The sequence below is a fragment of the Tinamus guttatus genome, unplaced genomic scaffold (assembly GCF_059628265.1).
Source record: "Tinamus guttatus ecotype Peru unplaced genomic scaffold, ASM5962826v1 Tinamus_guttatus_pri_ptg000397l, whole genome shotgun sequence".
Lineage (NCBI taxonomy): Eukaryota > Metazoa > Chordata > Aves > Tinamiformes > Tinamidae > Tinamus > Tinamus guttatus.
The window spans coordinates 2,320,240-2,343,565 of record NW_028288931.1 but is presented as its reverse complement, the minus strand read 5'-3'; the positions used below and the strand labels follow the sequence as shown (position 1 = coordinate 2,343,565).

The following is a 23,326-nucleotide window of genomic DNA, read 5'->3' as shown; positions in this document are numbered from 1 at the left end:
CACTGAGGGGCCGAGCAGAAGTGGGAATAGGCAGAGAGGAGCATCCAGGTTAGGAGCAGCTATGGCAGTAGCTCAAGCCAGAGAGCTCACTTACCCTGAAGACGACAAATACAGCTGCAGAATTGGCAACAAAAATATTTTACAGAAGAAGCTGGAGGAACTAAGAGAATTAAGCAGATCTACTGAAAATCAGGGACTGGCAGTTCTTTCTTTTTGTCTAGACAATGCTAAAAATCTCCAAACCGTCCATCTCGGCTTCGCCTTTGCAGTGAAGAGAAGGGCTGAAAAGGAACAGAGGCCAAACTTAAAAACAGACTGTTGCAATTCTCAAGAAATTATTATTTTTTTAAGCCCACAGATGGGGTAACTTGCTAAGTTTGTACATGGAATAGAAGGAGCATCTGTTCTTCCTTCTGTTTCAGGAAAGTAAAATTCTGCTGCAAAAGGGAAAGACTTACCTGGAATAACAGGAAAAATACATACAAAAGGCTAACTTTTTTTTTTTTTTAAAGGTGCTTTTTAAACAAAATGCATTCTTTATACCAGGCTTAAACAGGTCAGTTAAAAAGGCAATTTTTAATCTGCAAGAAAATGTTTATTCTTCATAAACCCCACAGAAAAAAGAATGCAGCCAAGACCAAGTATTTAACGAAAATAGTGCCAAAATAGGCAGCCGAATGGGGGAACCTCAACACAAAAAGTCAGTGACAATGTTTCATGTTTTGCACAAAGATGAAAAACCTATGACATTTCTGAATAACACTTTCATGGTGACAATTACACAAGATGATTCAAAAATGCAAATGACAGCAACATGCACACCTGGCTAAAGCTAGAAGTTTTATCCCAAAAGAATATCTGTGATTAAAATGATGAATCTTTAATACTTCTATTGTATCGATTTGTGTCCTACTTCATTTTTTTTCTCCAAATGAGGCATAAGGCCAATTAACATGAAGGTTTTTTTTTTTTTCAAAAAAAAAAAAAATCTTTTAAGAACGTTGTCCTTTCAGAGTCCACTGCAGGTTTGCAAAATCATAAGATTGGGTTTTAATTTTGCTCATTTTAATACAATTTTGCATCCCACCCCTTCAATTCTGCCCCCCCCCCAAAAAAAAAAAAAGTCTTAAACACTTCAGAAGTTGCCAGTGCAAACACTTTCTACCAATGTATAATATACATTTGAACTTAAGCCTTTGTGCAATTTATGAGTTTCTTTTAAAACTCTTTAAAAACTCCTTGGCACAACAGCTGAAACAATATTCAGCTCCATTTAAGCTGTCAAACACAAGGTGATATAAAGTGTAAATCACAGTTGAATAAAATAAAAAACCCAGAACTGCAGCTTTTATTAGCCAGCTTTACAGTCTCTTGTATACAGTACATTGCACAGTTCCGCCTTCACAATAACGCTTCCTCTAGTAATATTGTGCCTTCCACGATGCAGTATAATCAAGGCAAGTTACAGAACACTGCTGAGTTTATATCAAAATAAACAGAAGATGTAACCTTGGTTTATAATAAACATCCAAATTACCATGTACAATTTGCAGTAGACTCTGTAATGAGCTTGATATATAAGCTAGATGACAGTGAAGGGGGAAAAATAGTTTAAACTATCAAGTTTCCTCTTGAAATGTCTTTTCCCAAGGCACTGTGAACAAGACTGTTAGCAATTCTCAATGACTAAAAACACCAATGGGAATATAAATATTTCACACGACAACCACCGTCACATCATCATCTATTCTCTTATTCTTTCCCTTAAAGAATGCCCCTGAAAATTTGTTTGGTCCTTTGAGGGGTAACCAAATTATTTTCTGCAACATCACATATTTGTATTTAATACATCTAGAAATCAAAGCTTTGTTAGATTGATCAACCCTTTCATTCTAAAAACTAAAGGTCTTTCCTCACTCTTCCTTAGTAACTCGGATTTGCAAATTCAACTTGATTAAAAAAAAAAAAAGAAAAAAAAAGAAAGGGTTCAAAATCAAGCAAAGCCCTGTATTTTTTTCAAGAGGAAACCATGCAAGAGTACATAAAAAGGCAAAATTGGCTACTTGAAAACCAAGAATTGTTTTTAATGCATTGGCCAAGGAAAATAAATTGCAAAGTTCTGTGAGGTTTTCTAAAAATTTACAAGAAAAACTGATGGGAAGTTCTAGTCAATCCAGATGTTCTTTTTTTTTCTCCTGTTTTAAATGACAACAAATACAGTCTCACACAATACAATTTCATCTTGACTGCAAGAGACACTCCTGTGTGATGCCTTCAGCATGACAAATTTACTGGGCAAAAAGAAAATTGGCATTCATTTCTTCAAGGGCTGATAAACAGAGGCATTGGGATCAAGTCCAGAAGGGCTGGTCTCCACAAATTTGGAAGAGTAATGTGGGGAAACAGGACTCAGAGTGCTGGTGGCTGCCGTGTACGTTATGCTGGGCATTACTGCCATGACTTCTGCTATCTTCTGTTTTAGGTCCTTGATTTCCTGATCTTTTTGAATGATTTGCCCTGAAACAGCAAATAGCATCTCTTAAAATCAGTGGTGTATTTACACCCTCCACCCATAATCCACAGTGATAAGAGCTGTTGAAGTGAAACACCCAGAAGACTTCCAGCTTCCTAGGGCATGAGCAACAGCACAATCCACGCGACTTCCCATTTATGTTGATGAACTGTGTTTAATTATCTCTAGTTACCAAATAGGCCCATTAGATTTTGCAATTGCTTGGTATAGCTGCCCTGTACCATAATATTATTTTCACAGCTCAGTTTTTTCTGCACTTTTCAGTTCACATTTTACAAGCACCTTGCAGGAGTCCAAGAGTTTACTTATTAAATGCACTACTTATTTCTAAAGCTGGCCTGTTGTCAGTAGTTTTCTAAATCCCCTTTGTGCACACTTGAAAAAGTACTATAATAAAGCAAGGTAAAGAGAAACCCCAATAAAGTTGCAACAAAATGAAAATTCTCTCTCTAATCAAAGTTTCCTGCAAGCAAGTAGACTTCCACGAGGAAGGTAAACAGATGTTAGGGCAAAAAGTTATTTCATTTTGTTTCATGGTTTGCACAGCTGAAGAGTTTCTGCTGGTTTAACGCTCCCTCTGGTGGCTGCAACAGCAGCTCAACAAGGACAGCAGCATCAGCTCCTCATCTCACCAAGGTGAGGTTTAAACTGTGGATTTTTAATTACTTCAGGGGTATCACAGCAGTATTACAATTAAGACTTAAGAATGGTGGCTTAAAATAGGGCAATTGTTATTAAATATTGTTTTTTTTTTAATTGTTAAAGAAAAGCTCTAGGGTAACTGCCTGCAAAAACGCAGATCATCATCATAAAGTCATTTAAATATCAGGGAAAATCAGGCTGATCAGATGAGTGTCTACCCTCAGGTTCACAAAGGTAGAAAGGACAAGAAAATCCCATGACACCTGAAGTGCTGGTGAGTTGAGGCTATAACCATTGCCACGTGTGTTGAAAGGCAGGGTGTCCTTTATGTCACGTTTTCACCATTTACTACCAGTTGAATTGAACTACCACACGTTACCTTGGGCAATCTCAAGCTGCCGTTTTGCATCTCCTAACGCAGAGAACAGATCCAGCTTGATTCTTGTCTCTGCACTCAGGCTATTCTCTAAGTGCTGTGTTTTATCCTGCATGGCTGAAAGTGCTGACATTAACACCTCTGTATCCTTCTCATTTTCCTTGTACTTCCGCAGTTCCTGCAGAAATAATTAGGACAAATATTATTCACATAGACTTTACACATGAGATATACTGAGAAGCCTTTCCCTTTCCCCATAGAATGCCGCTGGGCCTGGTATTAATGCTGTAAAATTAAAATGATAGTTAATTAAGGACACTGTAATATTACTGCCAGTAATTATACATGACCATCCTACAAGTGATTAAAGCCATATTGTACAGAGCATAATTACAGTGCAGTGAGCAAATATATTTGTTCTGCTTCCCAGCTCTCTATTGGCATCATTGGAGACTTGCTTCTAGAGATCCTCCTCATCACTTCCAAATGCCATGTAATAAGTTGCATAGTGCTCATTAGACAGTTGAAAGTGACACAAAATAAACATTATTTAAGCTACTACAATTGTTTGACAAGAGGCACTTTTTTAAATCCCATATCAAACCTGATTGTGCTGCAAATCTAGAAACAGAAAACAGAAAAGGAGGAGGTGAAGATTTTGTACCTAAAAGATAAAGTCACATTGTGGTTGGGATGTATATAATACCACTTCAGCTAAGAAATACATCTATAGTTTTAAATCAAGAAACAATAAAACTGTGGGGAAATACTAATGCCTATAACTAAAACAGTTTTTCTAACAGCACTATGTTAAATGATTAAGTAGTGGGGAGCTGAGGCTATTAGCCTTTCTCATACCCACATTCTTACAAGCCCTGATGCAAGACAAACATCCGAGTTGCCCAATTCTTCAAGGTGTTGACTGTCTCTTATGTTGATCCACTAATTTCAGAGGGTTGAAAGCACTCACTGGGATGCCCATCCAAGCCCTTGGTGCTTTCTCATTACCTGCACTTTCATTTCTAGTTCTCGAATCTGATCTTCTTTCAGTTTTATGTCAATTGTTAACTTCTTGCACTCTGTCTCCAGCTCTCGGATGCGATTCCGTAAAGTTTCGGTACATTCTCCTCTGTAAAAGAAATATTGAAGGAAAAGGAGGTGAAATAAGAAAGAGGCTGTAAATCCTGAATTGCTTAAATCGTGAAAATTAATGTAAATGTTGAAGGGGATGCACCTCCTCTTAACTAGAGCATCCACGCATGGTACAGCATCTCAGTATGGGCACTGAGATTCAACCTTATGAAAAGGTTATCTCCATTGCTCAGACACAAATAAGCCTGTATAAACCAAGGTTCCACACTGCAATATACAACATAAACTACTTTAAACAGAGAACAGGGGCATAGAGGAAAAAACAAACAAAAAAACCCTAATGAAAATGAGTTTTAGGGGCAACAGCTACATTTCAGGAGTTGAACTAAGTACCTTGTAGCAGCAAATGCAACAGCACGTGCAGCAGTTGCTTCTTCTAATTTCTTTCTTTTCTTTTCTTCCATTAACTGCTTTTCTACAAAGGCTCGTGCTTCCTGCTCTGCCTTTAGTTTCTTCTCCAACTGGCTGATCATTTGTTTGTCTTTTTGTTTCATTTGTACAGCATTGTGTAATCTGGAAAGTAACAGGTACAGGTTTTAACAGAGGACCTGACCATTAAAAAAATAATAAAGCAAAGCAAACTAAGCAGATTGCTGCTGCTGTATCTGTCCCAAAGGGGTCTGGCTGGATCTGCACGCACAAGCCTCTCCCTGTAGAGTCTCGAGGCAGTATTTCCCTTTACGAAACTACAGTAATTACAAACTAATTCACAGAGCTTTGTAGAAACACCTACTTGTTCTGAAGCAGTTCGTTTTCCTGCCGGAGCTGTCCTATCTCGGAGCGAATTCCCCGTTCTGTGTTAGCCAGCGAGCTGATCTGGCTACGCAGCTCCTGCTCGACCTGCCTGCTTGCTTGCAGGTCAGCCTTTAACTTTTTGATATCCTGTTCCAATCTAAGAAAGAAGAATCGTTTTTAAAAACACTTTCAACTGCATTTCCCAGTTACCCAAGGGTTCAACAGTTCTTAATAAAAATAAGCACAGAATAAACATCCTATCACCTACTCTTAATATTTATGATCCCTGGGCTAGGTATGTATAGCTGTGCAATACTTTACAACCTCCCCTAGGCATTTTACTTTCCTCCAAGTACAGCTTAGTTGCAATATAAATCCTATGGAATTATATTTTTTCCTCTTCAAGCAGAGACAAAACAGATAAGCCCAGATAAGTCCCAGACACTGGCAGGTGCACCCAGGAACCAATTTTACTTTTCTCAACCAATTCACAGTTTGATTTGTTAGTAGTAGGTAAGTTATGGAGCGCACTGCTGAATTCTCACCTATTTTTTCTTAAAGTAGGTGATCTACGTGTTTAATGAACAGTACATGTAAAGTCATTCACAGTTGATGAGTCATGAAATTTAGCTTTAATTTCTCCTAAACAGAGACCATCTGCTATACACTTAATTACAGCCTTAAAAAGTTCTTAAAGACTCAGGCGAGTTAATAATTAAAACATTTGCAACCAAAATTAAGTAAAACAAATTTCTAGAGAGAGGCATATAGCTCATCTTCATTTTCCCTCATATTTTCAAAATAAGATTATCAATTCTCAGAATAAAAAGTCATTATAGGTGAATAAGTTGATCCTCTGTTGTAAGTGCAGTGTTATTTGCTTTCCTATAAATGGGTATAGACAACTGTTATTCACGTGCAATTCATTTGCTCAATCAGGTACCGATTTACAAGTTTTCAAGTATTCAAAAAGTAGTTAAAGATGTTTCCGTGTTTCCTGAGGTTCCATGTAAAATTAACAAAAGCCAAACGTTAAAATTTGGAGGAAAATTAGTTTCAAAAGCCATAAAATAAAGCCACAGGGAACTAATGTTAGTGACGTTCCCTCCTGCAGACTAGAGCGAGCTGTGACAGGGCCTCCCGTCGCGTTCCAACCCAAGGGGCGCAGGCGGCCGGGTAACCACATGGATGCAGAGGAGGGTATTAAATTCATTCCTGTCTAAGTTGTGAAAATAAGACGGTTTTAGGCAGCAAATCAGTCTTGTCTGTAACTGAGATTAGGCCACGCTTGCTCCAGCGCGATACCGCGCTGTGCTCTGGGGATTGGTTAAATCCCAGAGGAGCAGCTCGGAGCAGGTAGAGCGGGAACGCCTTGGAGGTGCTGGCACGGGACATGGGGAATTAGCATTTTTGGCAACTAAGCGTTGACTTTGGTTCCAGCTTCTTAAGCCATCTGGTTCGCGGCACTCCTGCTGCTTTCAGCGAAATCCCTGCGCGAGCAGCGCTCCCGGGCTGCTCCGGACGGCGCTCCGGAGAAAGCCGAAGGCTGCCCCTTCCATAGGGGCACGGGCACGCGAGCGGGAGAGGGGAATAAGCCACGGAAACGCCTGCTTTCCCGGCCAGCAGGAATCACTGGAGCCCCAGAGGCTCCTCCAATGGACAGTGCAAAAACCTCGTGCCAGCAGCATGACTTAGAATTAAATCAGGTTGTGAACTCCAGCCCTCCTCCGGGGCATCAAGTGCTCTGCACGTCACGTTCCCGCTGGTTCCTAACACGAGAACCAGGTAGATAAAGGTCTTGGAAGGAAAGTTAGAACTCAGGGAAGCTGCCGAGAATACTGTTTTATGGAAAAAAAAACAAATCACTCCTATCAGTGCTGAGGATATGACCTAAACGGCCCAAAGATACAGTTACATATTTGAAACATGATCCAGCTACTTCAACTGCAGGATCAACTATTGCAGTGCAATCCCCAGAGGGCCAGAACAGAATTAATAGAGAGAAAAATAACATCTTTCAAGTCAGCAGCAAACAAAACCATAGGAAATTTGTCTACTGATAATTTCTGAACAAGCTCATCAGTTTAAAATAATGTTTATCAGATTGCAATTAATCCTTTTCGTTATGCTGTAGTCTCTGCTATAGCTTTAAATACCACAGCAGAAGTTTTCTGAAACTGAATACTCCTTAGTGCCTAAAAAAGTCATCTTCCTGAGAGTCTGCAAGAGGAACACTCAACCACAGAAGACAGAAATTAAAATTGCTATCAGATAGGCACAAGTTTACATTAAAACTCCCCAATCTCTCTCTGCAGGTAACAGCAAGTTTTGGGAAAGCAAAGTAAGATGTGGCAGACTATTCTTTGCTCCACAGATATTTTCCTTATTCCAATTGCTGGAAGCAATCAGAGCTATCTGTGAGATTAATTAGTACATAAGACAGCTTGTTTCAACACCTCGTGTGCCAAAAGGAAAGATTTCTGTGGATACAAAGAGTTTTGCCAAGCTGCACTGCCAGATTTTTTCATTTTTAAGGGCACAAATAGCTGGAAGCAGGACATGATTATTACTGCCTAATACATAACACGGAGAAGGAAAGTTTCTGCTGTGACCACGGCCTGGGCTTGTTTCATCCACCAGGTCCCTAAACCACGAACAAAATCCCGTTACGGACCAGGAGCGACACGAGGGGTCGGCCGGCTCGGGGAGCCATCGGGAGCGCTGTTGGAATAACGAGTTTAGGACTCCGGCGGCCCAGTTAAGCAGTGTTGGGAAACGCACGACAGCCGAGGGTGCTGATTAAGAGTTGACAAATGCACAGAGCCAAACTCAGCATCTCGCCCAAGGGCAACCAGTTCCACTCGTAGGAAGGAGCTACCCCCAGGGCCAAGAGCCTCCCCTCGAGGCTCATCAGCGGGACAGGGCCTCGGCATCCCTCTCCTCTAGCCACCAAGACGGCAAGAACCTAAAACTGTGAACGAAATACATAAAATGGGCATCAGTGATGTCCTCGCCAGAAAACTAAGCACATGAGGATAGTTAAAAACAGTAAAGACTGTCAAAATGTGTTTCACGGGCAACATTTTCACTTTCATCTCAGTAAAGTTAAATATTTAAAGATTCTTCTGAAATACTACCTAAACACACACGCACTAACCATTTAGCGAGTAGAAGAAAAACACTTGTTTCACTTAACTCTTTTTCTTGAATAGTTGATATAACACATCATAGCCAAAAGGGTACTGCTACATAATTTAGGAGTAATATATAAACAAAGCATACACTTAAAAAAAAGCACATGAGATTGCCTTGTTCAAAAAGAAAAAAAGAAAGACCTACAATATTGATTGTCTCAAATAACCACTGCTATTCCTTAGTCCCAAGCAGCCGTAAGACATACTTTACATTTAATACTGTTAGTCAGCTCAGGGAAACCGTTTGTGCACACCAAGGGAAAGCAGCCTGGCTTCGACATCCCACAGCGAGTCTGCTGGACAAGAAGTTATAAAAAGCATCTTTATTTGGAAGCTGAGCAGCTGAGAGCTGAAGACACACACACACACGCAGGGCTTCGCAGGGCCCTTTTCGGAGTGCAGTCTCAGGGCAGACTAAAGGTTTAATAACGGGGATGAGTAACGACACTGGGAGCAGGGAAGAACAAACGTTCTGCAGCCCGGGGACAGCAGAAATGACAAGTGAAAAAAGGAAACGTGACATTTAAGGGCATTGCATCCCGTCCAGTTTGTCGGATAAGTTTATGTCTCCCAAGCAGCTGTTTTGGTGCGTGTATTTAGAAACACATCTATTAATGTAGAGGTTCTTGGGCAGATGAGAAGCAGGATTTCATGAAGGTTTTCACTTATCTACTTTTATAAGAAACGGCGTGAGTGGCAGCAAACAAAACCAGGGTTTACGTGCTCATGTCCTGCCTGCACAGGGAAGTGAGGACACAATAAGCAGCTGCATGAATTTACAGCACAACAGCCACATCACAGCCACACAGAGACTGCAAAGAAAGAGCAGAGGGGAGAGGCTGAGCTCCTTAGAGAGCAGAACACGGCCCTGCGGTGCAGGGCACCGACCGGAGCCACCACGATCCCACCAGGGAATCGCTAGGGAAACCTCCCAGATCTGCGATTTCAACAGCAGCCTGAGCTAAGCTCTGAGGAGCAGGATTTCCCACCTCCGAGGAACAGCACATGGAAGTCTCGATGCACAGCTTAAAGCCTAAACCGCACGTGGAACAAAATTCCCATTCCGGCAGGCGATCCCGTGAAGCGCCTCCCTGCTCTCTTCCGAGGATTCACAAACAACCCCATTTGCTCTGCTGCAGCGAGCAAATAAACCAGCAGAAACAAAGATCCCCAGCTCAAACTTGTAACACACCAACCAAGCAGCCCTATGTGGCATTATTTAGGTGCAGCTTTGCTGAAGACAAGGCCATCTGCACACCATTAATCTAAGACCAAATTTGGTTCACAGATGAGATTAACGAGCTGGTCCTTATTTGCTTCATGCAAGTCTCCTACAGACATTAGGTATCAATTAGTCTGGATATTTAATTGCCAGAGGTGTGTCAGGGGAGCAAACAATGGTTTTATTGAAGTAGTTATACTTGTGTAGCACAAATCCTCAGAGATAGACCAGATTCAGAAGTCCAATTATTGAAATGTACCACAAGGAAAGCGAGCCTGATCTGCCACTTATGCTGGCCAGGAAGGATTTGCTAAAACATAATCAAGGAGTGTTCAGTGCACAAGGAAAAGGGAAACAGGTGTCAAAAGCAGCTGAAACAACCCTTAATTGTGCAACAATTTGTTCTGGGCACTTCTCTATGCCCATTTTGGACAGTTGCACATTATTTCCTTACAAGTACTTGTTTTGGTCATGAATAGCAACACGAATGTCCCAGGACTCATGCCTAAGGATACAAAGTATTCAGAGCAGGTGTTAAAAGACTAAAAACTACCATAAAGCTATGACTAAAAAGGAAAAAGCTATAAAGCTTGTACGTGATGGAATAAAGTACCCCTCTGCACAGACTGACTGCTGACCTTCACGCCAGCTAATACCTTGAATCCATTTTTTGTAAGTTGAGGGATAAAGCAAAAACAACCACCTCTACCACACTACCAAGAAAGGAAAATAAATAAGCCAGCAAAACCCCCAAACTTTTCAGGTACCATCACCTACTGAACTGCCTGGAGCAGTAAGGACAACCCAAAAGGGGAGTAGTAAAGACAACCCAAGGGAGGGAACACATTCACACAGCTCAGCAGGAGGAGTACTCCCTACTTTTCTCATGTCTTCTTGCAACTACCTGTTGGAGCTATTTATTGTGCCTCACAGCCCCCTGTGAGGTAGGTGAGCGTTGCTTTCTGAGGTAGAAAGCAAGCAACTTGCTCAGGGTTGCACAGCAAACCACAGGACCCAAAAGCCTCTGCTGTGATTTATCATTAGACAATTCAGTTTTCCTTATGGGATCATGTCCCACGTTTGTAAAAAAAAAAAAAAAAAAAAAAAAAAAAAAAAAAAAAAAAAGTTGATGTAATTAAATCAAAAAGGATACGAGAAGCAGTCACGCGATGCTCATATCGAACTTACCTTACCAATGCATCTGGTTTGCTTAGCTGGTTATTAGGAATACAATTTTCCATTAAGTCCTTATGTGTGCTTGGGCTCTTGCTAGCACATTTCTGTTTTTTCTCATTTTTAGTTGAGGAGGAAGGGATGCTCCCATTAGTTGCACTGTGACTGCGAGGCGAGGAGTTCACCACTCCACTGACATTTTTGTAATTTTTGGATGAGGCAGTGCATGAGTCCTCTTTTAAGAGGTTTTCTGTACTTCCTACAAGATCATTATTTAATCTTTTACTATTGATATGATTTTCCATGTATTCAATTTCTTGTATTTTAGAGTCTACAGGTTGCAAAATGTTGTTATTTATTCCAAGGTTGTGTTTCTTTGCATCCTTGTCCTTTTCTTTCCCTTTTTCTCTATATTCTAGCTCTGGCAATGTTGCAGATAATTTTTTATTGGCTGGAATGCCTCCATTGTGCTGCAAAAGTATTGAGGAATCCATATCAGATAATCCTTTGGCTGCTGCAATACCAAAAATAAAATATACTTAGTTTATTAAAGTCAATCAATACTGTGACATACAAAGAATCATTAAGTATGCAAAAATCACTGCTGCAAAAAACAATAATTATTGGAGTGTATCTTAGTTTAGGAAAAAAAATGGAAGTCGCATGGCATTTTAAGTCTAGTTTTCTAGGACACAGTAACCAAGGGATTTAGTAATAAATATGTCTTCTTTAAAGCAATAACTGGCTTGATTAATGCAGTTGCTAATCAGGGGACTAACAGAGAATGGAATTATTTCTACTGTTGTGGACAAAATGAAGTTATTTCCAGCTCCTCTAAGTTCACAATACTTTGGCCAAAACAACATTGACTAGGAAAAGCTCTTCCTTAGCAGGCATTTTGTATATTTTTTCTAAATTGCAGATGACAGCAAACCCATTAAGCAATAAGAATAACTTGCCTTCCTCTGCCTCCCTCTCTTGCCTTTGTAGCATCTGCTGTTCCGGGGGCAGAGCTTGCTGGAGAAGCTGCATGTAGAATTCATTCTCCTTCTGCACTTCTTTTTGCTTTCTTAAACGCATTTTGTAGCTGACGTAACTTTTAAAGCCAAAGCCCAAAGTCACAACAGGGTAGCCAATACTAGGAAAACAAAAAAAAAAAAGGAACTGTATTAACCACAGTGTAAACACATCAGAAAACTAATACGATATTTAGCTGTAAGTACAAGTTTTTTTACATGTTCATAAGAAGTGATACATATTTTCTGCCTTTCATGCTTGCAAATGTCCCTGTATAAAAATAAACGCACCTTTGACATATTTGAAGAAAGCACAGTGAAGTTGCATTTTACACACTAAAGGTGCCCCAGATCAGGGAAGACTCCAAATAAAGCTGTTATTAAATGTTGAAGTCTTCTCATCCTTTGCTTAGGAATAGCACTGTACAAACTGGGGTGCTCAAAATGCCACCAGAATGCAGGATTCGTTTGCTTGTGTGTCCGACATCCTCTCTGCCAAGGCTGCTTTTGTCGTACTGCGTAAGGCAGCTGTAGCTACAATTCTGAAGCTCTGATGACAGGCTGAAATGTTTGCATCCAATTCAGCAGCAGAAGGACCTTTCTTCACAGCTCCTAAAGTGCTTTTGTAATCTCTTATAGAATTTAATTAGTGTTTAAGGGATTTATTGCGCAATGTAGACACTATAAATTAAAGTGACAGATGTCTAATTTATTCAAGACTGTATCACAGGGAACTGGACCAAATGACTCCAAGAAAAGTAGGAGCCATTTTGAACCTACTTTCAATGTGTGCCACAGTAAAACTTGATGAATAAAAGTGCCTTTCTTTCAGAAACAGATATTTTCTACTCAAGCCTTTTGCCTGGACTCACTCTTTCACTAATTTCATCCATTTACAAAACCAACCAGCCAAACATTCAACCAAAATAAAAGCCATTAAACATTTATTTTATCTAGTGATATGAATGATAAGAAAGAAGGGAAATCTACTTACCAGTGTGCTGCAAAAGGACGGCAAAGGTCCACATGGAAGTTTTTTAAATCTTTAAATCTAATTGCTGCTTCAATATAAACAAAAAGTATCCACAGTGATACTGTCGGTAGACACACACCCCTCTCTATTGGAAGAAGGGAGAAAAAAAAAATAAAGAAAAAGAAGCCTGAGTAATATATCACAAGAAGCAGATACTTTTAAGCTATTTTTAAAAGCCAAAGGAAATTTTTAGTCAGACATGTATGCAACTGTAAGAGTTTTTGTAAAATAAAGCATTTCAGATATCTTTTTTTAAAAGAGTTCTAAACTTCTGTCTTGCTTTATTACTTTTGCAAGGGCACCAATGAAAAATAACAGACGCGCAGCTAATGAAATAACTTGGCACAAAACCCTATACAGGGAAGAGCACAAATGGAAGAGACTGCAGGAGATGAGGTAATGTTAGAGCGTGTGATCCTTGAATCAGAGCGCTGGCAAGCGTGGACTACTTTTTCTCTCCAAGTTAGGTAAGTATTAGCGCCAGATGTGAGCAAATCAGCTGAGAAAACAGAAGTGAGTAAGCACAAAACTAGCTACTCCATCCAGAGCAGCGCAGACAACGGTCTCCGACCCAAACTCTGCAACAGGGGAACATTCAGGATGCTGCACTGATGCCTCTAACACTGCTGAGGAGAAGGAAAAACAGCAGCCATACAAAAGGAGGGTGTTCATCTGCTTGACCAAGGGAAATTTCTGTTATAATGTTATAAGCATTTAAAGAGATGAATTCACAAGGTTGTAGTGAGTCTTAATAATAGCTCCAGTTTGGGATATATTTGAATTTCAGCAGCAACTGGTTCACGGTCTCTTCCATTAGCTCCCACACTGCCATCATTTTAAATGATTAATTTGTCAGAAAAATGACTGCTTTTACCAACAGGCTGGGAAATGATCTATGCTATCTTAAAAACTTTCTGTGTCTACATTTTATTTAATCTGTAACAAAGTACCTTAAAACACTCACAGCAATAAACAGAACAAGGTTTCTGTATGTTACTAAAAATTGTAAAATCTACATGCAAATCAGTAACTTGTAATTAAAGTGACCTACCTGTGTGCCAGACATACTGTACCCATACATACGTGCTGGCAGCAAAAAACAGCCATTGGATTGGTATGAAGAGCAGACATATTATATTTGATGTGAATGCTACACAAACAAAAAATACTGAAAAGGCCTAGAAGAAAGGGAAAGGAGGAGAGAGAAGAGCATTTCAGTTTACTCCATCAAATATTGCCATTTATTACACTAGGGTGATTTCAACACAGAAAGGCTAAGTCTTAGTTATTATCAGGACAAAGAAAAGGAGCAATCTGAAACAATGATGATACAAAAATACCCAACTAAGAGAGAAATATTTCAGGAATATTTGGTCCTGCCCACTCTTCCAGTGAGTCTCAAAACAGCTGTAATTATCCCCTTGTATTTTGAAGAATTTAATTTACACTGCTGATGTGGTATTGTAACTAAGCCACCCATACTAATTTCAGGAAACGATCAGCAGAAGTACAGGGTTACCCACAGATTATGCCATGTGCCATAAAACCCTATGGGGTTTTTCCACAAAGAAATGGTGATTTTAGGCTGTACTTACCAAACCCTGGTATCTGAAGGAATCGTAAACGCTCCTGATGAAGAGCCAGAATGGCCACAGATATTCAAATCTGAACTCCAGGACAAAATCTGCCAACAGTACGAGTGCCCACACTACGAGGAACTTCAGATACAGAAAAGTACTGTAAAGAGAAAAAGAAAGGAAGCATTAGGTCTGCATTGCTGATAAGGACACAGAAATCACATGAACTGGTGACCCTGCTTGCGGAGGGGTGCTGGACTAGATGATTCTGATCATTTCAGAGCCACAGCCCCTTATCCATAGCCCTACACTTTGAACCACTGACAACCTTTGCAGTGCAGAGCTCAAAACATTTAGAGATAATCACCGATTAAGACAGCAGCCCTCGAGAGAATGGATCAATCTGTTCTGCTGCAGAGGAGGAAGCAAAAATTCTTCCCCAAAACCCAGCACCTGCAGACCTAGTTTGTTACTCTAATTCCCCAAACTGCAAACAGCTCATTACATTGTATTGGCTTATTTAACAACAGTGTTGGTCTTCTTTTTAATTAAGGGCAGTCTTTTCCTATCAGTAACTTTTTCCTTCTGTATCCTACTGCCAGCACCATCAGTGGAACTTTGCCCTGGGATGTTTACTGATAAGTTGCCAAGAATGAGTCTGTGCAAACTCCTGTGAAGGGTGTTACAAACAAGCAGAGGTTTACAAGCAATCCAACTACAACTCAGCAAATTCATTAATGAGGCTTTCCACTTCCTATCACACAGAATACTCTGCTCCATTTAATTAAGATGCCATAAGGTACCATCTCAGGATGATGAAGCAAATTATCACAGGAAGTCATTATAAAGTGTATTTGTATTGGTTTTACTACTAACCTATGACACATCCTTGCCCTGTGCATAATGTAAAGCTATTCTAAGATCTCCTGTTAGGAAGCTCTTAAATTAATCCAGTATTCTCCAAAACCCCTCCAATCTGCAAGTACTTCAGTTATCCTTCAAGTCATAGTGCTTAAATTTTAAACCTTAAGCAAAGAAAAAAAAAAAAAAAAGAAACAAAGACAAAAAAAAAAACCACTATCCATTACAAAAAGAAATTAAATATTCTCTTCACCACTCGCTGGAGGGGCATGGAGTACAGCTGAGTAGGCACGCAACAGCAAATTGCTTCAAGCCCCAGAGTCATCACCTCGTACCCCTGGGGATCAATACAAAATGAGAAAAGTGCCAGAAAGATACACATCCGCAAGTGGATTTTTGTGAAATATCACTCAAATTACTTGCAACATTAGGTCGGCATCCAAGCCACAGGCCTGGGGAAACACACAGCCTCCACTTGGGTTTCTTGTCAAGGCTGGGCTCTCGCAGTTCAGCAGTTACGTTTCTCCACTTTCACTCAAGGCAGTTTTTGAGCTGCTCTAACTCACAACTCTCACCCCAACCCTCCCTTAAAAGGCCACTGCTCACTCAAGTCAACGCTCACTAATGCACTTGCACGAGAACCTGCCTTAAATCACTATGAACTAAAGAAAGACTTGGCTGAAAGTAAGTTCTGTGGTCTATGAAATAAGGAAATATTTCTACAGTTAACCCACCTGTGCATTCCCCCCACCACCACTTTTTGATTGCAAGTGTTTTGTCCATTTATAGCGGAACGTGGAAAACACTGCTCTGCATCTGGATGCCATGCTGATTTTCCTTCCTTTTTAAATTGGAAGAGTAGCAATTCAAAATACATAACGAGGCTTTCACAAGGTCATTAAAGAGCCTACTTCTCAAACACCTGAACTCTAAAGCAATTAAGAGCTTCACAAATATAAGCCTAAGACACGAGACAGTTATTTGCTTTTACAAAGAACTCCATCTACTCACGCTGGCCTCAACAGCAACCTGCTGTTGTGTAATAGATCCTACACATGCGTTGAGCTGCACGAGGCCACACGGCCGGTTTAAATCTACCTCCAGCCTCTCTTTGCAGCACACTGTGGGCTGCAGATGGCAATGATCCCTAGGAGAAGGAAGGAAGGAATGCAGATCCCGATTTCCCTTATTCCACATGGGAATGCCACACAGCAAGATCTACTGTGCTGAAATGCACTATTATCCAATACACAGTTTTATAAATTGATTTGTAAGTGCTTAGTGAGCACACACCTCTTCTGTGAACGCTCAGAATAGGTATAGCTGCAAGAAGGGCGGCCAGAATTTAACCCAAAACAATAGGCCCTAATAGACCTATAGCTTTGACAGGGCAACCACCATTCTGTTGGTTCAATTATTTTATGAATAACATACTGTTCAATTATTTTATGAAGTTACTAATAAAATTTAGCAATAGCCCTGCTTCCTTTTTCTCCTTCGCACCAGCCACTTCTTCGCGTTCTTCATTCCTTCTAGACGCTTCTCTTCACGCTCTGAAGCTCATTGATTTTTCTAGGCACATCCGCACATTCCTCCGGTTCCGACGGCTGCCGGGTCAGCATCCCCACCCTCACATAACGTCCAGGAGACAGGGGGGCTCCCTAACCCAAGCGAGGCTGGATATTAGAAATGCTGAGCTACACTCTACAGTACACATTTTAATTCCAAGTTTGTTCTCAATACAGAAGGAAAAGGACGGTATGCCTAAATTGGTTGCAGATACATAACCTAAATTTTAGGCATTTAATTTTCTGGTCTGATACACATCAAAAAAAAAAATCTGACTTCAGTGATCTGCCCAACGTTTAAGAAGGGCAGAGCTTTCCTATAAACCGGCATATGGCATCTAATCTTGTAGGATAATACAGGATGGAGGGCGGAAGGAAAAAAAACATTCAGGGAAGAAGCAGTGTATAGAACTGGAAGGGCTAGCGATTAGATTACAGTCCTGCAAGCTCTGTGAACATTCATTAATCACTAATATGTACAGAACTTGAAGATTTATTCATAAGTCCACAGTGTCTATTCTCCTCCTTGGAATTTTCAAACAATGTTCCTCCTTAATTTTCCCCTCCCTGCTCCTCCTCCCCAAGTACCAGATGCCATTTCCTCTTTTTTTTTTTTTTTTTTTGGATTTTGTGCTTTGTTCTCCTTTTAGTGCCCTGCACAGTCAGACACTGTGCTTGCTGGAAGGTAAAGCATCCAAGAAACATCCCTGGAAAAAACAACCACATACCCGAGTCCAAAACGGTAGCAAAGCGAGGCTCTATCCTATCCCTTTACTATCAGCAAGTCCCACAGGGAATGTTCCCAGGAGCGAGGACACGTTTCCTTCTGCAGCCTGACTCACAAGGCAGAGGGAGGCTTCAGAACGGTGAAATTTAGCATTAATGTGAAATTGCTGACGAGGCAACGACCAAAATCTCAAGGTTATCCAACCACTGCCAAACAGAATATTTGGGATGCTTAGAGAACGTCAGTAGGGATCTTCAAGTGCAAAGCGTTATAAATCAGGAGATTTGGGTGCATTTATGTTTGCATACACATAAGAGTATTAATAGCAGATATAAAAGCAGTACAGGAGGAGGGCAGCAAGCATGCAAGAGCGAAAACATGACTGCTAGAATGTGGTATGCATAGTGGAAACTATTATGTGGAATATTTGCCAAGTGCATTTTCAAAAAGAAAGAGAAATTTCAAGAATCCCAGGAAACCTCCATGACTGACAAAACAGAAAAGCTATAAATCTCGAACAGTAATTCTGGAAGCAAATGTAATAGACAAGCTGAAGCAGAGGTCTATAATGAGCAATCAGTGTTGCAGCACTAGAACAAGAGGGACTGTTAGACCACTATGGTAACCGGGCCGAAAATACCTGAGTCCAGAGCACATGAACTACAGCGAGGGGAACTGCAGCGTCAGGGAGTGAAAGCGCCTGGCAGAGAGAAGCAATTTCACAGGTGCCACTGGGGCTGACACAGTAGAACACATTTGAATTTGAACTAAATTAGGTTGGAGACCTGCATTCAACTTTAGGTCATAAAAGGTAGCACTGTTGGTTTGTTATTGGCCTCCATGGCAGTCAAGAAAAAAAGTATTTTTCCCAGGATTGGAAGCTATAGAGAAAACGCCAGAATATGTCAGCAGGAAGAATCATTATGGATTAAGAAAAAAAAAAAAGAATCTAAAAAGAGGGCAAATTTCTGGAGTTAGCATGAATTGTTACTTCCCTAAAGCTCATTCAGCTGCTAGCAGAGTGAAAAACAGGGTCCCTGGAAGAAGCCCTGTCAGGACGAGGTGGCACACAATCAAATCCCATCTTATCACGGGATCGGGACACCAAGAGAAGCTGCCCAGGATGTGGGATGCCCAGGACCACAGGCTGCTTCATGACAGGGGCATCTCGGTAACCGCATGGAGATTAGAGCCCCACACACACATCCTGCTAGGTATTTATTTGGCTGCAATCCCAGGTAACACCTGCGATAAAGAGAAATACACAGGGCTAAAAAAATCCTAGCACTAGAGGAAAAATAAAGTGTTTAAGTACTACTGTCAGGAAATTATGCCATGTAGCAAGTCAGCTGACACGGAAATTAAGCCAATTGCAATGATTGCATGGGGAATTCATCTCAAAACTTAATCAGCTGCAAAACTGGTATCAAGTGCCAGTGTGACTGAACAGAGCCAAAACAAGTAGTATCAGCAATAAAGCTGAAGGATTTAAAATACATCAGTGAATACTGCAAAGACTACTATGGACAAGCAGTAACAAGAAAACTTTAATTGCCTACATTTAATGCATGCAATGAGTACCTCAGTTAACAATTAAGGTTTCAATCCCTGCACACTGTCAAAGGTGGAAGTTGTTAACCATGCGAGCATTATAAAATAATAGCAAACGTATCTTAAAAAGTACAAAGGCCAACTTTTAAACATACACTGTGGAAATAATAACTGATTTTGTGATTCCTTCCATCAGTTTGTTGTTTTTGGAGCTTTTTTGGAAACACAGTTATGCTTTCATTACAATAATGTTCTTTCTTAAACTACTGTAAGTATTCTAAACAAGAATATATAATATAATAATACATACTATAAATAATAACATTCTAAATTCTTTATCATGCTTGCAAATAATATTTGAATCATCCAGGGCTTCCCTTGCAGCACACAAGGGCAGAGCTGCTCATGTGCCATGTTGTGCAGCACCTAAATACAGACTCAAACTGCAGATGGAGAGAAGGCTAAAATATAAGGAGAAAAACAGTGGAAAAGAGGATAAAAAGCAGATAGACGGAACAGCAAGAGGGAAAACAACAACAGAAAGAGAAGCAGCTGTTGAAAATGTTATGGGGGGAGCAGGTGAAGGGGAAGATTGGTCAGGAATAACTTTGACATTTTTTTTGAAAGGCTAAAGCCAAACAGCCTGTTTAATTTAGGGAATGAGCTGGAGAGAGTACTGTGAGCAGGAGAGCTGCCTACTTTCAGATTAGAAAGGTTGCAAACCTTTAGAGCAGCTTGTTAAAAAGGACACTGCAGAAATTGGTTAAAAAAACCACACTACCCAGACTACACATTCACATTTTGCAATGCAACCCAAGATTTTGCATTTTTAACAATCCATTCTGTGATTATAAGCCATTTTTCTGCTATTTATCACCAGCTGCTTCAGATTTACACATGTAGTAAATCCTCACCCTCTTGCTCCAGGACAATTCTTTCATTCCTCCAAATGTTCCAAAACACTTAAGCTTTGCAAACCTCCTCTATGCTCACACGGAGTTATTTCTGACAGCTGTGACTAGTTCTGCATTGAAAGATCGAAGAGGAAACAAGGATGGGAAGATTGGGCCTCGTTTAAAAAGCAAACACAAACCCTAGAAGAGTTGAGTATATCAATGGTGCTATTTGTATAGCTTAGCTGCTTGGTTCATACCACTGTGGTATTACCTACTGATAACTGCATTTAGTGGGTTTGTGCAAGCTGATGGTCACAATTAAGATAGGTTAAGTAAATAATGATACTAATTAGAAGAATTTTGAAATCTGTAGTTATATGAGAAGCTACCTGTGGATAAACATAACCTACCAAATTATGCAGGAGTGGAAAAAAAGGAAGAGGGTAGCAAAAGGAACAAGAGATCACAACCCACATGAAAAATATTGGCTTGGTTTACAAAGGGGTTCCATGCTGGTTCCTCTCTTCTTTCTTTGGGAGGGTACTTTGCAATCCATGACTATTGCTGATCAGCAACATGCTGCATGAAACAAAGGCCAAAAAGCCTATTTCTGAATAAAGTGTCCCACAAGAAACTACCACCAGACGGCTCGTGTCTCTGTCAGGCGTACACAGAGCTACAACGGTCGGACAGGCAGCTCTGAGCACGTCCACCTGATGTTCCTCAACTCTTTCATTTCTCCCTGCCTTCTGTCTCCCCCTCTCCAGGCAGCCAGCTCAAAGGTAACGTGCTTTGAAAATCCTTTTGAAAAGCAAGCAATTATATAAGGAATGGCTTAAACTCAAATTATTGTCAGGAAACCAGGCATCTCGAATATTAGCTTCTAAGCAACAGATGGTATTGCTTTGACACTCCAAACACCATTTTCTTAAGAACTGGGATTCTAAAGCAGCAAAATACTCTCTATTCTCTAGCAGAGATTCATTATAACCAGAATAAGCTGCACTTTGTTGCAATTTTGCTGAAATCAAAGCTCACTATTAACTGGTTTCCTTATGCAAAACTAACATCTGCATTGTGTATATTTCCTCCAAGTCTTCAGGCACTGCACAGATGAGCCTCAATTGAAACTAGAAACCGAACAGGGTTATCCTTAGTGTAACCTCCAAAAGTCAGTTTTACAGCCTCTCCCACCACGAACCTCAATCAAAGACAAGAAAATCTTGTATTTGATATTGAACATGGTACATCTACACAGTCAAGGAACAGAAAGCTCGAAAACATTCTTTATAGTGCTCAAAACGTGCCCACATAGAACAAATGCTCAGGCAGCATTTAGGTGTCTTCTACATGTTTAAAAATAAATAAATAAATACAAGCTGCAACCCGTGAATGTATTTGCAGGTGGAGGCACATCTCGCGCCTGAGGAGGAGGATCTCAGCCCCATCACGGTTCTTCTCGTGGAGTAACTCATTTTGGGCCCGTACCGCCGAATAACCCCGTGGGAAGCCGGAACGCGGCTCCCTCCGAGCAGAACCGACCCGCGCGGCGGGTTTGAGCCGCCCGCGCCGCTCCGCACACGGCTCCGCTGCGGGCGCCGCCGCCGCCGCCGCCACGTGAATCCCGCCCCGCGCAGCGGCGCCCGCAGCCTCCGGGCGGCGCCGGCAGCACCTTGGCCAGCAGCTCCCCCCCTTCCTCCCGCGGCGGGGCCTGGTGCGGCCTAGCGGCCCGCGGGGGCCCGGGCGCCATTTCGGGACGCGCTGACAGGGCGCGGGGGGGGGAGGGCGGCGGGAAGGCACCGGGAGGGAAGGGGGGGGGGGCGCGAGGCGCGGGTCGCCGTCCCCCCCCCCGCCCCGCTCCGCACGCGCCCCCCGGGCTCGCCCCTCGGTACCTGCCGTAGATGCCCTCGGTGATGCGGTTGCGCTTGAGCGGCCGCCGCAGTTTGCTGCAGTCCGCGCTCCGCCGCTTCATCCTCCCGGCCGCCGCCTCCGGCCCGGCCCCGCCGCGCTGCCCAGCGCCGCTCACGGCAGCACCATCCGCCCCGCGGCTTTGGGGTTTTTTTTGTCCTTTTTTTTTTTCTTTTTTTTTTCCTTTCTTCTCCTTTATCGATTTTTTTTCTTTCTTTTTTTTTTTTCTCCGGGAAACAAAGAAATAAAAATAATTCCTGGTCCGTCCCTCCCCGCCGCGTCCCCCCGCGCAGCCTCCGCGCGGTGTCCCACCTCCCCCGCTACTGCCCAATCGGGCGGCCGGAAGGGCGAGAATGACGGCGCGTCGGGCCAATCAGCAACAGGGAAACGTAGACGGACGGGCGAGAAGGCCCATGGCGACGTCTATAAGTTGATCCCGCCCCGCACTGCCGGTTCGCCCTCCCGCGCCGTTGATTGACGACCGCGTCCACCCGTCACGGAGGAGCCTTCGTGAATTGACAGCCAGTTGACCAATCATTGAGCAGGCTTTGTTCGTGTCCCGCCCACTATCTGTCCCGTCAGAGTCCGCCCCATGCTGCGATTGACAGCGAGGTAAGCCAATAGGAAAGAGGACTCAGCCTAAAAGGACAGCTCAGCTATCCAGTCGGAAGCGGAAGAAGGCGGGCCTAATTTCCCCTGTCACCCTAGCGCGTAAGTACGGCCCTCGCGCTTAATTGACAGCCCCGCTGGCAAATCGGCAGGTAGGGAAGGGAAAACGCGGAGTCTGGGTGCAAAGGTAAGGGCTGGTCGCAGCCTTGTCCTTCCCCACAACGCAGCCCTACCCCGACGGCCCCAGGAACAGCGTAAAATAAAATACCCGTCGCGTGACAGGGAGTATTTTCCACCAATGAGCGAAGGACATGGCAGACTGACAGAAAGGCAGCCCAATCCGCATGCAGGAAACAGGAGGGGGCGGGGCGAGCGTGCCCCTCTTTCCCCGATCGGCCCAAAGACGGACGGTAGCTGGACACGGGCCAATCAGAGGCCACGGGGGAGCTGCGTCTCGGCCAATGGGAGGCCAGTCCCTAAGGGAGGCCCGTTGGGAGGGGGCGGGTGCTCAGCCAATGGGAAGGGGGCGGGCGGGGCCTCCGCAGCGCCGGAG

The 23,326-nt window shown here is 42.2% G+C and overlaps 1 protein-coding gene across 1 annotated transcript; it reads right to left on the bottom strand.

The window, feature by feature from the left end:
• Nucleotides 1–1,320: 1,320 nt before the first annotated feature.
• On the bottom strand, nucleotides 1,321–22,335 carry MACO1 (macoilin 1). Its single transcript, XM_088531133.1, has 11 exons — nucleotides 22,149–22,335; nucleotides 14,672–14,813; nucleotides 14,128–14,254; nucleotides 13,038–13,161; nucleotides 11,987–12,165; nucleotides 11,043–11,541; nucleotides 5,437–5,595; nucleotides 5,037–5,216; nucleotides 4,560–4,680; nucleotides 3,555–3,729; nucleotides 1,321–2,517 (listed from the first exon to the last, which is right to left on the bottom strand). The coding sequence occupies exons 1-11, from the start codon at nucleotides 22,226–22,228 to the stop codon at nucleotides 2,315–2,317; spliced, it is 1,989 nt and encodes a 662-aa protein (XP_088387259.1). The 5' UTR covers nucleotides 22,229–22,335; the 3' UTR covers nucleotides 1,321–2,314.
• Nucleotides 22,336–23,326: the final 991 nt, after the last annotated feature.

Excerpts from the sequence above, each read along its gene's own strand:
- MACO1 (XM_088531133.1), bottom strand. The coding sequence starts at position 22,228 with ATGAAGCGGCGGAGCGCGGACTGCAGCAAACTGCGGCGGCCGCTCAAG. Across the intron at positions 12,166-13,037 it reads CGTCCTTTTGCAGCACACTG|TATTGGCTACCCTGTTGTGA; the intron begins GTAAGTAGATTT and ends TTGTTTTCCTAG. Across the intron at positions 5,217-5,436 it reads AACGAACTGCTTCAGAACAA|ATTACACAATGCTGTACAAA; the intron begins GTAGGTGTTTCT and ends GTTACTTTCCAG.